Below are 16,729 nucleotides of genomic sequence, written 5' to 3'. Positions count from 1 at the left end.
TATGTGCCCTTTCTTATTTCTCACCAAATGAACTTTTTCAATCCTGTATTGAACTACTTGTGCATTACGTATGTACACCGTAATAAAGAAAGCGCGTGCCTTATGAATTATTGCAAACACATGGGAGAAAATGTGCACATATATCACACAGGCTCAATGATGATATACACACCATTGCAACACTTCTGGGGTTTGATGATTATTTTTGAAAGAGTATATTGCCTAGACTTTTTCATGCGGGAATAACTGTGTCTTAGTGCGTGTACCAAACCCAATATCGGCAAAAAGACGAATTCGTGCTATCTCTTCTGTCCTTATCTACGGTTTTCGATCGTACTACAGAACAAGAAGAAAAACAATGTTGAAAGATTTATCGCCGATTAAGTTTGTCTTAGGCGTTTTCTTTCAATATACCCGCTGATTGACTGTTTAAAACACCAACGCAACCGAGATACAAATGAAAGAGCACTACAAAAATTAGGTTACAAATTGCCGCGAAGTGAAAAAAGCTTCTATTCATATGCAAATCTTTGAGATTAGAAAAAAAGTTACTTTACCTATTTAAGAATTACAACTAACGACCTCTACCTCTCTCCGTCTCTCCGTCTCTCTCTCTCTCTCTCTCTCTCTCTCTCTCTCTCTCTCTCTCTCTCTCTGCCCCCTACTCCCCACTGCGCCCCCCCCCCCCCCCGTCTCTCTCTTCTGTCCTCCCTTTTTTTCTTTTTCCCATCATGCCACTATCTTCTTGATTTATATCCGGGTCGTAACCTTCGAACCAAGCGAACAACTGTGTCTCCCGCAGCGTCAAAAACCATGCACCCGTACGTTTTAGGGGTATGTTCCCCCTACCCAAACACACCGTAGGATACTGATGGCGTTATAAATCTTCCGGAACAAAAACTTGGGCATTAATGTCAATACTTCTACCTGCTGTTTCTCTCCACAGGTTTAAGCCCATGTCCGCTAGGTGTTTTATTGCACCCGTTTCTAATCGTGATTCGAGTGCATGAGTAAAAATAGGGGCAAACTTGAACGGGTAGGCGTTAGATTTGTTTGAGGGTGTGATGTCAGAGGAAGAATAGTTTTCTTATCTTGTTTTCAATCCCGAGACAGATCCTTTTTGCACCATTTTTAATAAAGATAGTGAATCCCTCAGACTACTTTGGTCAAGCACATTGTAGAGTAGAAGTACAAAAGAACCCAAACCAATCAATCTCCCCACCTACACGGGTGGGAAACTGTTCCGCACCATATCCGTTGAGAGCGATGACTTCCGATTGTGGATAGTTGCTATATTTTCATTTGCTCTGGATCGCGCGCGAAGTTAGGTCGGTTAGCCAGACTATCTCACAACTAGATGATTACCCGCTTCGCCGGGTACCGGCTTCGCCGGGAAGAAGTAGAGCCGAATACCAGGCTGCGCCTGGGACCCGGCTTTGCCGGCGCACGAAGGAAAGGAGATAAACGCGCAAAACACTGGAGACCTTCTAAAAATAGTAACGTGCAGTGACCTTCTAAAAATAGTAACGTAGTAACGGGAATATGGATTGACGCCACACGGAGGAAGGGAGATAATCGCGGCTGAAAACACTGGAGAAGATAAGGAAGAGTTACTGGTAGTGGATCCAGACAAAAAAAACCAAAATCGGTTCAGCGCGCACAGCGCTGCGCGCTGAGAGCACGTGTTGAAATATCTCATCGACCAGGTTGTGTCCAGGGTGTACCTGAATATGATCACCAAATTTAAAACAGATCCATCGAGAACCTTGGCCGCGCATCGCGCACAGACACACAGACACACAGACACACAGACACTAGTCGTATATATATATAGATATCTGGCACTCACGTCACAGAATGGCTGGACTACCTTAAAATGTTATAGAAATGATGTCTGGGGGTCTAGATTGAGACCATGTTTCTGTTGGGAACGTCTATTTTCCTAACTGGAACATTTTTTGAGTCCTCGCTGGAAAAAATGCTCCCAACAGGAACATGGTCTCAATCAAATAATCAAATTACGAGCTAGTCTAAACCTTACTGGTTGCTTTTGGTACAACCCAGAAAACAACAACTATCCTTCAAGTTCAGCTTTAAACCTCTTATGTATGAGAGGATATTTTGATACCCCAAACTACCTGTAATTCTGCAAACAATTAATTCCTTAATATTCAACGGAATGTATTATTCTAATGTGTCGGGTTTCTTGTCATTTAATTTAATTTGTTAGAAAAAGTTTCAGCCAAGAAAAGAGATGCGTGTCTTAAGTGGATATATACCGATATGTGTAGGATTTGTTACCCTTACATTCCATTCATTTACGTTATACTTTCTTTTGAGGAAACGATATCCCTTATACAAGTAACTGAAATACTCTACCTTCTTTTATGTCAAAATATGAACCCTTTCAAAAAACGTATGCCATAATTTCTCTGTATTATATGTATGCAGATCTTTAGGGGTCCACCACAATGGTGTCCAACCAGTCACGTCATCACCAAGATACAGCCAGGCTGTGTATTTCTGGCTTGCCATGGTCTTCTCTGGAGCAGCCATGCTGTGTAAGGAGCACGGAATTATGGGTCTTGGCATCTGCGCTGTTCTGGATGTCTTCATCTTCTCTGGCCAAGCCACGAAAAGGTTTGTGTTGTTTGGGTGACCCTTAGATGTTCTTCCAGTTTTTGTTAATATGATTAAACAAAAAATGTCAAAAAGTCCAGTAGAAAAAACTAAATGTATAGCTCATATTGTTGCGCATGAATTGCAGGCAGTTTCCTTGCGACGAGCGTTATTTTACCTTCTTAATACTGAAATTACGATAAATGTTTATGTTGTGTTTTTTTTTCTCTCTCCAAAAACACTTTTTTTAATTATTTTTTTTATAGCGACTGACAATGTTTTTCACGTCATTTATGTGCATGTTGTTCAAACAGTTTCCCTGCAATCACTGATTGGTTTTTTTATGTTTGAAGAAAGTTTGACGTTGGATGACGTATACTTACAAAAACTGATCCCATGAATCCACTAAAGCTCAATAAACCACTAAAGGCCATGAAAAGCGCCATTGTACTTAAAAAATTTTTTTTAAACATCGCCCGTGGTATTCCAACCCGCGGGTAAAATTCGTTTGTAACTGAGTCTATTGTGTCGGTTATTTTGACGGGTGGATTTGCAAAACATCGCTGCGGCCATTCTACATGTAGATACTGCCTTTTTCATTTTTGCCAAAGTATACTTTTACAAAATACAATGATCTGTTCCAGCAAGGTTATTTTTAATCTAAAATGTTTTTTATGAATGGGTACAATTTTAATGTGGGCATGTTCGAGCTAAATCTACAATGCATGTTTTCATCTTTGTACTGTTGAATCTTTAACAACTCCAAACTTAAGGACTGAAATATCCTCTTTTAGGCAATGGACTCAGCTATTGTAATCATTTTACACAGCTAGTGGTATCCTCCCCCGCGGGTAACAAGCGAGTGTATTTGAATGTCTATTGTGTGGTTTATTTTGACAGGTGGGTTTGCACCCGAAGACGGGACCCTGACCTCTACGCCCTGGCGAGACGCCTGTCTGCCATTGTTTGTGTGGTCAGTATTTTTTTTTTTTTTAAGCTTAACTTGTCAGTTTGCTCTCCCATCTTCTATTCTTGTGTCTGCCACGAATTCCGTTATACTAAATTTATATCACCTCTCTTTTCTCTCTCTGTCTCTACCTTTCTTTCAGTTCATGCCTGTCTACCTCACAATCCCTTGGTGTCTTCTCTGTGCCTGTTTATGCTTGCGAATGTTCTGTGTTTTGTGTCTGTCTCATTGTATATCGTATTTGTTCGTAGTTTTCTTTTTGTTATGATGTACATATATAGCTATTCTGATGGACACGTGGGGGAATTCGGGGGCTGTGATTGGATGGTCTCTTCCGATCATCAAAGCATAATGCTACGGAAGTCGGCCATTTTTGCCAATATCCAAAAGCATATTGACAATAACAAAGACGCATGGTTCCGGTTTACCCATCTGTACCACACGATGTTTCAATCGACAACAGCACACACTGACAACTTGAAATTCTTCTCGGGAATGTTTTTCAGCTTTACAAATGTCGATAGCATACCCTTTTCTGCTAACTTCCTGATGAAACAGGACTAAACCAATTATTTTCTGTCCCTAAACACCACAAAATGCCCAAAGTCGAAAGATGTAGTACAAACAGGGGAGTAAAACGGAACAGCCGTTTTTGTGTGCCTGTGTGAGCTAAGTTGCCGACTGACACAAACTTTCGCATTCGGCTTTTCTTATCTCGTAACTCCACACTAAATACCCCAATTCCCCTCTGAAGTATTGATGTTCAACCCATGGCACTAACATTCATGTAGTCGTTTATAACTGAGGTTGAACAATTCGCTTCATTCTTTCTTTATTTGGTGTTTAACGTCGTTTTCAACCGTTCAAGGTTATATCGCGACAGAATTCGCTTCATGACGAGACAAGTATAAATGCCATTCACCAAACTGAAAACTTCGCTGCCGTCTGTTCGCGTTGTACGGATTAGCTGTTCTCTTCTCCTCCCCTTGTTGCATCCTAGTTCTTCAGTTGTTTCTAGTTTTCCGTTGATGTTGTGTTTTGGTCTTCTTCATAAGTAGTCTTGTTCAAAATTAAAAAAACTCAAACTTCTTTTTGTTGTATACGAATGAACTAATAAAAAGCTGTTTAACAGCTGTGTTGTCAAATCGATTTTTTTTCCAAAGTCAGTGTGGCGCCTGCGCAAAACTAATGCGCATAAGAAACGGCGTCTGCTATCAAAACCTGAGATCAACGCATCGACGCAAAAAAACTGTCATTTTGTAAGTTTGGAACAACAAATCAAGGTCATAACAGCTATATAATCGCTATTGTATTTTCAGCGTAGCAATAGGGTCCGATATTTAGACTCGAACAAGTATAATGCAACTCGTCTTCGACTCGTCGGCATTATACTTGTCTCGTCTAAATATCGGACCCTATTGCTACGCTGAAAACACAATAGCTGTTAATATAGCTATTCTGATGGACACGTGGGGGAATTCGGGGGCTGTGATTGGATGGTCTCTTCCGATCATCAAAGCATAATGCTACGGAAGTCGGCCATTTTTGCCAATATCCAAAAGCATATTGACAATAACAAAGACGCATGGTTCCGGTTTACCCATCTGTACCACACGATGTTTCAATCGACAACAGTACACACTGACAACTTGAAATTCTTCTCTGGAATGTTTTTCAGCTTTACAAAATGTCGATAGCATACCCTTTTCTGCTAACTTCCTGATGAAACAGGACTAAACCAACTATTTTCTGTCCCTAAACACCAAAAATGCCCAAAGTCGAAAGATGTAGTACAAACAGGGGAGTAAAACGGAACAGCCGTTTTTGTGTGCCTGTGTGAGCTAAGTTGCCGGCTGACACAAACTTTCGCATTCGGCTTTTCTTATCTCGTAACTCCACACTAAATACCCCAATTCGGCCCCTCTGAAGTATTGATGTTCAACCCATGGCACTAACATTCATGTAGTCGTTTATAACTGAGGTTGAAAAGTTCGCTTCATGACGAGACAAGTATAGAGAGAGATAGAGAGAGAGAGAGAGTCAGAGAGAGACAGAACGAGGTAGAGATAGAGAGAGAGAGGGATAGTAACGAGATAGAGATAGAAAGAGAGAGGGGAGGGTAGGTGGGGATAGGGAGAGAGATAAAGAAGGGTTGAGAGGGGGGGGGGGGGTTAAGAAACAATACAGTATTCAGTCAACCAACACAATGTCGAGATTGTAAAGTAACCTTCCTCTGATTGACACATACATGCGAAAAGAAGGTCTTTATGAACTGGTGACGGGCAAACGCCAATTTTGCGGTCAAGGCGGTCCTTGAGCCCGAAGCCTTTTTACCGAGAACTTAGTGCTAAAGCTTCGTGGGGCCAGCTTCGCGAAGTCGACTTCGCCCAGTTGAGGACATGCTTTAGTCCAATGGACCGGAACGGCCAACTTCTGGCGGCTCTCTCCATTACCTGCTGTTTAAGTTTTTACATTCTCATATCACAGCGCAGCGGAAGTCAAAGCGGGTAGGCCTATGTATTTAATGTTAGTTCAAATATATAATGTTGGTTTAGATTACGTAGGCGCTAGGCGTGTGCTAAAATATTTGTCGAGTACTTGACTGACATGGAGAACAAATATTTGTTGTAACTCGCTAGCGTGTTCCCGGACCAATTCACTTTCATGTGGTGTTACTTAAGAGTTAAATCTTCATGGAGGGGAGAAAGTATTCCAAAACCGGAGAGGGATAAGAGGAATACAGCTTTTGAAGCGTAACACGGGGCACAAGCAAAGACCACAGGGTATTTTAACATATTATAATGTGGTGGAAATAGTGATAGTGGCTTTGATGCTGTGGAGATTTGAGTCTATCGTTTTTTGTTTATCGAGGAGGCGGATGTATTTATGTTTTGTGAGGGTGTGTTTGGGGATAGGGGTGGCATTGCCGGGGGGGGGGGGGGGGGGGGGGTGCGAGGCGAGGATTAGAGCGAGAAAGAGGCGCGCGATACAGCTGCCAGCCTTGTTATTATTTTGTCACTTTACTAACTGTCTGACGATTTAAGGCCTTTCAGATTTACAGATATATGTTAACGAAGACCACTCTAACTCAAGCAGTTTCATTTGCTTCTTGGTTAATCCCTGAAGCTCCCAAAGGTGGTTGTCCTGCAATGCTTCATGGAACAAACAAACAGAGGACCAGATTTTCCTGTTACAAAGTAGCCGATTTGGCACTGCAAAGATTTGCCCTGTCAAGGTGGAAAGGCTGAAGGCCATTGCCCTGAAGAAAAAACAAACTCAGGCATGCCACACGGTACCGAAAGCGATCCCTACATACAACAAAACAACGACCAGATTTTCATTTTACGGAATGGCCGTTTTTGATTCTGCGGAGATATGGCCATCAAGTTTTCAGGATTAAAGGTCATTGTCCTGTAAAGTAACATATATATATATACACATTAAGAAAAAAATGCCTCAATTATGCCACACGTTAACAACCTTTCACTAAGTTCCGATATTAGAAAGACATGTGACAGTGTACACAAAATCGTTACATTCGATTTAATTAATTAATTGATTTATTCATTCATTGTTTTGTTTACAAAATGATATTTTTAAAGTCATGAATTCAGCAAAACATGCTGAGCAACAAGCACCCCCTGATACAACGAATAATGTAACAAAAACGAATAATGTAACAATTGTTACATTATTCGTTTTTGTTACATTATTCGTTGTATCATCCCCCCCCCCCCCCCCCCCATCCTGATAAGAAAGTCACAGAAGAGCTTCATTTTATCTGACTTCGTTTTGAAATTTTGTGCTTCTCAGTGTGTACACTCAGGAGCCAATTGCAAGTGCCCGGGTTTGCTGAAATTAAACTGAAAAGGTACGGAATTTAGAGGCGCTTTGTACAGGGATACAGAACTGCAAAGAAAAGTAAACAATTCAGTTGTTTTAATTTTGGGGAAAAAATTTTATAGCCTACGTACGTAGATAATACCCTGCAGGGCCCAAAAAGTTTAAAAAAAAAACACACCTAAATGTCAGTGAATTTCCACACGCCAACGGTTTTCGGGGAAAACTTGATCTTGTGTTGTGCGACTTAAACCGGGTTTTCCGCACGGCAACACCCACACCCACATACTGATATGTATGTATACTGGAGGTCATTGCTCTAAAAATTCTTAAACTGTGCTGTGCCGTACCAGTCGAATACCGCTGTATTTCAGAAAGCTACCCAGTCCTGTTTTCTCAGTGAAAGTGTGTTTCGATGTATACGAAAATGCAGATTCTGCCACGCCTTCTTACCTTCATTTATAATTCCCCCAAGGATCTCCTGACGCGGCCTTTTTAACCACTTCAGGTGCGACACAAGAACCCTTCAGCTGAGCCTAATTCATAATATCTGTCGACAGTATGGTATGGCCATGAAATGGCCGTCACAATGTACAATGATCTATACCTCTCTCGGCCGGGTTTGTATGGTGTTGGTGGAAAAGAAACGAACCTGTCTGTTCGGACTTCTGAATTTTCTTTTCAGACGTGAAGAGAGGGTGTTATTTGTATGATAAAGATATGAGAGAGGGGAGTATAATTGTGGCCACGTGTTTCTTAACAGCTTAAAAGCGACGGTCCTTATTTTTGAAGTGACAATTATTTTTCTTCAGTTGGTACTGTTTGATGGGACGTTCTGTTGGTTTACTTCAAGGACATGGACTGATACTCTACTGGATATAACACCTCCTTGATCTCAGTCTGGTTTAAAGTTAACAATGTAATGGTTTGGGGGAGTCCGAAATAAATGAGAGAAAATCAAAAAGAACAGATTTTTGTATTGACTCGCGAATTTATACCCAATAGTTTTTCCTTTTCGAAGATAGGGGCGGGGAGTAAAAGGGTGCTTGGTGTGTCAGTTTGAACGAATGTGTACCCCCCGCCTATGTGCAGTAAACCGTCAGTTAAATCATGCGTAAGAATCACGTTAATGCTTAGCACTCACATCATTCGACAGTGGTGGGTACTTCTACGAGTATATCAGATTTCGCTGCTTTGAAAAAAGCGCAGTATACATTTTACAAAGTGTTAACAGAGAAATGTCGGCCGTTCAATTTGTTCTTCCTGAGCTCACAATTGGACTAGTGTTTTGTACACATGCATGCATTGCCAAAACACTTAAACATGCATATAATTGCATATAATTAAGCAGTGCATACTTCACTGAACTGAAAGCAAACATGGGGGCTTGAGTCCCACTTGAGTCATTCTTTCTAGCAGTAGACTTGATATAGGCCTAGCCTATTGGTCAAGTAGGCACTTTTGATATATAAGCATGCACTCCTTCTTTTACTGCATTGAAGTGGGCGGCCTAAGCAGTACTTAAGTTTGTCTTTTTAGCAGTAGATTTAAGGGGGCCCGGGTAGCTCAGGTGGTAGAGCACTGGACTTGTGATCGAGAGGTCGCTGGTTCGAATCCGGGCCGGGACGGACACGGGTCAACTTTATGTGCAGACCCAGAGACGGTATCCATCTCCCACCCCCGTGTCACCACAATGGCACGTTAAAGATCTTGGTCATTCTACCATAAGTGCAGATGGCTGATACCACCTAAACACGCAAACATCAAAAAGCCGTGAGGGCGTAAAACTCGAATCGTATAAACCAATTCATGTCCAATATAGGCAATTAAGACCTGACGGACAATAAGCCCCTTAAAATTTACTTTTAGTAGATTTAAAGGTACAATCCTTCCTGTAAAAACAGTTCAGCTCACCATCTATTGTACATGGGATTAGAACATCGCTCCCCTTGAATACTTACCAATACTCAACATCCTGACTGCTTCCCATGCAGAGTGAGACTTTTTAGGCCACAAAAATAATAGTCTGTTTGCAGTAACATAGGCAAAAAAAATAGGGTCGGTAGGTCGGGATTGTTTTTTGGTTTTTTTTTACAAAAAAACATTTTTAAGTTATTTTGCAAAAAAACAAATACTTTTTTTTTCTCCCCCAAATGCCCAAAAAAAGTCTAGGGTCGCGCGAAAAAATAGGGTCGGTCGGGATACTGTGAACAGACTTTTGTTTTTGTTTTTTGCCTTATGAATGTCTTTCACAAATTTGCCAAAAATGTCCGTTAATAAGTTAATTCATCAAAACATTTTCACTCTGCACAGAGAGCAGCTAGGCTGGTGAGTTTTGGTATGTGTCCAGATGGAGAGATGGTCTTGTGTCATGCAATAGATCACACCTAAGATGGTGAACTATGTGTCCAGATGGAGAGATGGTCTTGTGTCATGCAATAGATCACACCTGAGATGGTGAACTATGTGTCCAGATGGAGAGATGGTCTTGTGTCATGCAATAGATCACACCTGAGATGGTGAACTATGTGTCCAGATGGAGAGATGGTCTTGTGTCATGCAATAGATCACACCTGAGATGGTGAACTATGTGTCCAGATGGAGAGATGGTCTTGTGTCATGCAATAGATCACACCTGAGATGGTGAACTATGTGTCCGTTAAGCAGACACTTTTATCCAGCAGACTTTAATTGTGTGTCTGTGTGTGTGTGTGACGTGTGTGTGTGTGTGTGTCTGTCTGTCTGTCTCGACTTAACAGCTTATTGCTGGGAAACTACTGGGCGCAGTTCGTTCAAAAGTTGATACACTAACTTGATAATATAGTCCAGGCATATTAGAGAACAACGTTGAAGTGACAATGACTAGGTTTAAAATGTCCCTTATCAGAAAGTTCAACCTCAGTCCTTTGATGTTTATTAAACACATTTTCATATAAAGTTGGCGCTTCATACGGAAAAATGGCTTTGAAATTGACCCAAATCCTTCTTTGGGCTCTGTAAATGTCGTTTGGGGGTATGGTTGTAAAATGGTATCTACTGGTCACCCCAATGTATAAACTGAAAACTCTTTCTGCACCAGAACACGCAGAAAGGATTGTATCTGCCTGATGTCTGATGCTTTTCAAAATCCCCAACCACTAACACCTTCAAAACGGACTTTAACTGACACTGTTGTTTTTCCCTATATAATCCTTACTATTTTTCCGAGACGTCGTCGTGTTGTGTATTTAGCTTGCCACAACCTCATACATGGTCCTAAAAGTTAAAGTTGAAGAAAATACTAAAGATAAATGAAAAAGCTGACGCAGTGTCATTCGCACCGTGAATCCCCCCATGGGAACATACTAAAGTCTGGTTCCAAATAGGCTCAATTTCCTTCTATTTCTTTGTATTTCTGCCTCGTAGGGGTAGGGGTGTTCAAACCAAAGGCACCTTTAAACCAAAATTCAAATCACACATCTTACAATACTAAGACACTCAGCAGTAAAAGGGTGTCTGCTGGTAAAAAATTCCAAACAATCCTAAAAGTACTTCACTACTAAAAGTGCTTTTAAAAAGAGCCGTTATTTTTCCCTCTATATTCAGTATTGTGTTTTCTGCGAACATGTAGTCTATTTAGATGGTTGTCGTGTGCACTTGAGTTGCTAAAGCGTTTTCAGTTGGGCATATGTCGAAAAGCCAAGAATTAGCCCTTTGAAAACCATCAGAACTGTCACACAAAAATAACATTTACCTATCTCACCAACTGACCAAACATAGGGCTTTTCCTTATGTATTATGTATTGTCGTGTTTTTTGTAGCATACTTGTGAAAACAGCCACCACTGTTGTAAATGATACTTTAAAGAGCATTATTTCATTTTTACAGTTGAAGGACAACCTGGACTGCCGTATATTACAGCTGTTTTACAATCAGCCAAAATTTTCTTAACAAACGTATGTTAAGAACAACTCCCATAGTGAAATTGAAGGAAAACAAATTGAAAATCCCCCTGCCATAGAGGAGCTAAAGAATCAACAATAAACGACTGCATGGATAGCTTGATGCACGAATGCATTGCGGACATGTTTGTCTCCAACCAAGAGAAAGTTCCAAAAAATCCCTTTTGTGCTTCTTATTATACAGTGACGTCAAAGGCAGCCTTTTCTGCTGTTCATACATTCAGGGGTTATGGTTACACTAAACGACGTAGTTGTAGCCATACTGCCATCCAGATTTATTTTTTCCTTGCGAGCAGTCACAGGGTGTTTGTGCTGTCTGCCAACCGTTAGATGACCCCGCCCAAGTCTGTTAAGGGACCGTTTGACCGTTATAGAACGCGTCTTTTTGATTTTTTGGCACAGTTGGAAACGGTTGATTTTTATCCCTACCATTGTTTCCAAACATTATATAGGAATGTTTTGTGAACAACGGATAATAGCCGCTACTCGCATGTGTAGCAAAAGTGAGCGTACATACTCACCCTGGTCGTCCAGCCGTTGTCCGTTGCCCGTCTTTATCTGTCTGTACTGAACATTACCTTTGGATATTTCTCCAACGCTATGAAGTGAAGAAACACCAAATGTTGCAAAATGTTGTATGACCCCAAGAGCTCAAAAAAGATACTTGAGAACCTTGACCTTACCTTAAGGTCAAGGTCACAGGGAGAATGAATGTGGTCTAAAAACTGCAAAATTTCACATTGTGCCAGTTTTCTGGAAAACAAATTAAAAACAGCGGGCTTAGTTTTGTATGGTATACAAGAAAAAGAAAGCCTTATCTTATGATACCATTTTGGTTGACCTCGCTTCAATGTCAAGGTCACAGGAGTCCTTCAAAGTTGAATTGTATACATGTTTTGAAGTGACCTTGACCCTGAACTATGAAAAAAATCTTTCAAACTTCATAATTGTGTGGGGCACATGTTATATACTGATATTGAGCCACATTTAGTCACATATCATCAAGGTCAAGGTCACTTTGCCCCTTATGAAATGTGACTGAAACGGGCAATTGAATCACTAAAAGTGACAATGTCTCTTTGTAGAAAGTGCCAATAAGTATGTTTATGCTTCCTATGTCTTGAATTGATAGCCTTGTGATGTGTGACCTTTGATGATCTTGACCTTGGCCAAAGGTCATGTGTAATTTGGTAGGAAAAATCTGTAAAACAGTTCTAATAGTGTACAATGTCCTTGCCAGCTTCAGTTGTTAGACCTTCACCTTCAAGGTCACCTGAAGGTCAAGGTCACTTTAAGACAAAGGTCAAGCATGAGAGTCGCATGGGCTTTGCTTTGTTAAGATTTTTTACCAAGACACATGGATTTCTTTACCCGGCTTGGTCACATTTTTCATAGGGGTCAATGTGACCTTGACCCTAACGATATGTGACCAGATGTGGCTCACTATGAAATTCTAACAAACGCCCCACTCAGTGTTTAAGTTTGTAAGAGATATCGTCCATAGTAAAGTTAAAGGGGCAAGCTCACATCAAAATATGTCTACAATTCAACTTTGAAGGGCTCCTCTGACCTTGACATTGAAGCGAAATCAACCAAAATGGTATCAGAAGATAAGGCTTTCTTTTTCTTGTATACCATACAAAACTAAGCCCGCTGTTTTTAATTTGTTTTCCAGAAAACTGGCACAATGTGAAATTTTGCAGTTTTTAGACCACATTAATTCTCCCTGTGACCTTGACCTTATGGTAAGGTCAAGGTTCTCAAGTATCTTTTTTGAGCTCTTGGGGTCATACAACATTTTGCAACATTTGGTGTTTCTTCACTTCATAGCGTTGGAGAAATATCCAAAGGTAATGTTCAGTACAGACAGATAAAGACGGGCAACGGACAACGGCTGTACGACCAGGGTGAGTATGTACGCTCACTTTTGCTACACATGCGAGTAGCGGCTATTATCCGTTGTTCACAAAACATTCCTATATAATGTTTGGAAACAATGGTAGGGATAAAAATCAACCGTTTCCAACTGTGCCAAAAAATCAAAAAGACGCGTTCTATAACGGTCAAACGGTCCCTTAACAGACTTGGGCGGGGTCATCTAACGGTTGGCAGACAGCACAAACACCCTGTGACTGCTCGCAAGGAAAAAATAAATCTGGATGGCAGTATGGCTACAACTACGTCGTTTAGTGTAACCATAACCCCTGAATGTATGAACAGCAGAAAAGGCTGTCTTTGACGTCACTGTATAATAAGAAGCACAAAAGGGATTTTTTGGAACTTTCTCTTGGTTGGAGACAAACATGTCCGCAATGCATTCGTGCATCAAGCTATCCATGCAGTCGTTTATTGTTGATTCTTTAGCTCCTCTATTTCAGGCGGATTTTCACTTTGTTTTCCTTCAATTTCACTGTGGGAGTTGTTCTTAACATACGTTTGTTAAGAAAATTTTGGCTGATTGTAAAACAGCTGTAATATACGGCAGTCCAGGTTGTCCTTCAACTGTAAAAATGAAATAATGCTCTTTAAAGTATCATTTACAACAGTGGTGGCTGTTTTCACAAGTATGCTACAAAAAACACGACAATACATAATACATAAGGAAAAGCCCTATGTTTGGTCAGTTGGTGAGATAGGTAAATGTTATTTTTGTGTGACAGTTCTGATGGTTTTCAAAGGGCTAATTCTTGGCTTTTCGACATATGCCCAACTGAAAACGCTTTAGCAACTCAAGTGCACACGACAACCATCTAAATAGACTACATGTTCGCAGAAAACACAATACTGAATATAGAGGGAAAAATAACGGCTCTTTTTAAAAGCACTTTTAGTAGTGAAGTACTTTTAGGATTGTTTGGAATTTTTTACCAGCAGACACCCTTTTACTGCTGAGTGTCTTAGTATTGTAAGATGTGTGATTTGAATTTTGGTTTAAAGGTGCCTTTGGTTTGAACACCCCTACCCCTACGAGGCAGAAATACAAAGAAATAGAAGGAAATTGAGCCTATTTGGAACCAGACTTTAGTATGTTCCCATGGGGGGATTCACGGTGCGAATGACACTGCGTCAGCTTTTTCATTTATCTTTAGTATTTTCTTCAACTTTAACTTTTAGGACCATGTATGAGGTTGTGGCAAGCTAAATACACAACACGACGACGTCTCGGAAAAATAGTAAGGATTATATAGGGAAAAACAACAGTGTCAGTTAAAGTCCGTTTTGAAGGTGTTAGTGGTTGGGGATTTTGAAAAGCATCAGACATCAGGCAGATACAATCCTTTCTGCGTGTTCTGGTGCAGAAAGAGTTTTCAGTTTATACATTGGGGTGACCAGTAGATACCATTTTACAACCATACCCCCAAACGACATTTACAGATCCCAAAGAAGGATTTGGGTCAATTTCAAAGCCATTTTTCCGTATGAAGCGCCAACTTTATATGAAAATGTGTTTAATAAACATCAAAGGACTGAGGTTGAACTTTCTGATAAGGGACATTTTAAACCTAGTCATTGTCACTTCAACGTTCCCTTCACTAAAGTGGCTAAGATGCCTGGACTAATAGGTCCGATTGATCGTATTAAAACTTCATAATGTTACCTGGGACCTAAATGCGAATTAATCAACAAAAACGACTCTTAACGGTGGGCGCGATTCGCGGTGGGATATAACAGCCGCTCGGCTAATCCGCCAGCCAGCCAGCGACAGCGACACCAGGCTTTGCGTGCGTGCGTGCTTTGCGTGCGTGTACCACTGTGCGCGAGGAGTATAGGCATTTAAGTTCACTGGCGAATGATAGAGTTGGTGGCTTGGCGGAAAGCGTTTCCGACTATGGCTAAAGTGATCCGGGTTCGATTCCCGGCATGGGCTGTCTATTTTTTTGAGTCACTTGAGAAAAAGTGACTCTATGTAATCGGTCAGTGTTAGTCTGTCCGGCCGGCCGTCCGTAGACACCACCTTAACGTTGGACTTTTCTCGGAAACTATCAAAGCGATCGGGCTCATATTTTGTTTAGTCGTGACCTCCAATGACCTCTACACTTTAACGATGGTTTCGTTGACCTTTGACCTTTTTCAAGGTCACAGGTCAGCGTCAAAGGAAAAATTAGACATTTTATATCTTTGACAAAGTATCTCGGAAACTATCAAAGCGATCGGGCTCATATTTTGTTTAGTCGTGACCTCCAATGACCTCTACACTTTAACGATGGTTTCGTTGACCTTTGACCTTTTTCAAGGTCACAGGTCAGCGTCAAAGGAAAAATTAGACATTTTATATCTTTGACAAAGTTCATCGGATGTGATTGAAACTTTGTAGGATTATTCTTTACATCAAAGTATTTACATCTGTAGCCTTTTACGAACGTTATCAGAAAAACAAGGGAGATAACTAGCCTTTTCTGTTCGGCAACACACAACTTAACGTTGGGCTTTTCTCGGAAACTATAAAAGTGACCGGGCTCAAATTTTATGTGAACGTGACTCATTGTGTTGTGAATAGCAATTTCTTCCTGTCCATCTGATGCCTGATATAATATTCAGAACTGCGAAAGTGACTCGATCGAGCGTTTGCTCTTCTTGTTTTGGTGAAATTCTTGTTTACTATTGTTTATTATGAACGTTTTAATGTTTTATTTTACTCTAATAATTTTCCCCGAGTACGCAGTAGGAGGGTCCAGCAGACTTTAATTGTGTGGCTGTGTGTGTGTGTGTGTGTGTGTGTGTGTGTGTGTGTGTGTGTGTGTGTGTGTGTGTGTGTGTGTGTGTGTGTGTGTGTGTGTGTGTGTGTCTGTCTGTCTGTCTGTCTGTCTGTCTGTCTCGACTTAACAGCTTATTGCTGGGAAACTACTGGGCGCAGTTCTTTCAAAAGTTGATACACTAACTTGATAATAGGTCCGATTGATCGTATTAAAACTTCATAATGTTACCTGGGACCTAAATGCGAAATATTCCACACAAACGACTCTTAACGGCGGGCGCGATGGGATAGAACAGCCGTTCGGCTAATACGCCAGCCAGCCAGCGACAGCGACACCAGGATTTGCGTGCGTGCGTGCTTTGCGTGCGTGTACCACTGTGCGCGAGGAGTATAGGCATTTGAGTTCACTGGCGAATGATAGAGTTGGTGGCTTGGTGGAAAGCGTTTCCGACTATGGCTAAAGTGATCCGGGTTCGATTCCCGGCATGGGCTGTCTATTTTTTTATTTTAATTTTTTTTATAATAAATTCTTGTTTACTATTGTTTATTATGAACGTTTTAATATTTTATTTTACTGTAATAATTTTTCTAATTGTGTAAAATAAATAAAAACATTTTTTTTTTTTTAAATCCAAGGGATCCGGGTTCGATTCCCGGCATGGGCAG

The 16,729-nt window shown here is 40.8% G+C and overlaps 2 protein-coding genes across 3 annotated transcripts in view; one reads left to right on the top strand and one right to left on the bottom strand.

Moving 5' to 3' along the window:
* Positions 1–16,729, bottom strand: part of LOC138962037 (uncharacterized) — a 384,447-nt gene that overhangs the window by 228,737 nt on the left and 138,981 nt on the right. The gene's annotated exons all lie outside the window — the stretch shown is intronic.
* LOC138962021 (protein O-mannosyl-transferase TMTC1-like) overlaps positions 1–16,729 on the top strand; it is an 87,174-nt gene that overhangs the window by 47,664 nt on the left and 22,781 nt on the right. Inside the window, exons 4-5 of the mRNA XM_070333712.1 lie at positions 2,452–2,640; positions 3,520–3,592. Of these exons, the coding sequence (XP_070189813.1) occupies positions 2,452–2,640; positions 3,520–3,592 (262 nt within the window). The remainder of the gene's footprint in view (positions 1–2,451; positions 2,641–3,519; positions 3,593–16,729) is intronic.

This window comes from Littorina saxatilis, linkage group LG3 (genome assembly GCF_037325665.1).
Source record: "Littorina saxatilis isolate snail1 linkage group LG3, US_GU_Lsax_2.0, whole genome shotgun sequence".
Lineage (NCBI taxonomy): Eukaryota > Metazoa > Mollusca > Gastropoda > Littorinimorpha > Littorinidae > Littorina > Littorina saxatilis.
The sequence above is the reverse complement of the archived record's forward strand: the minus strand, read 5'-3'. Positions and strand labels throughout refer to the sequence as shown.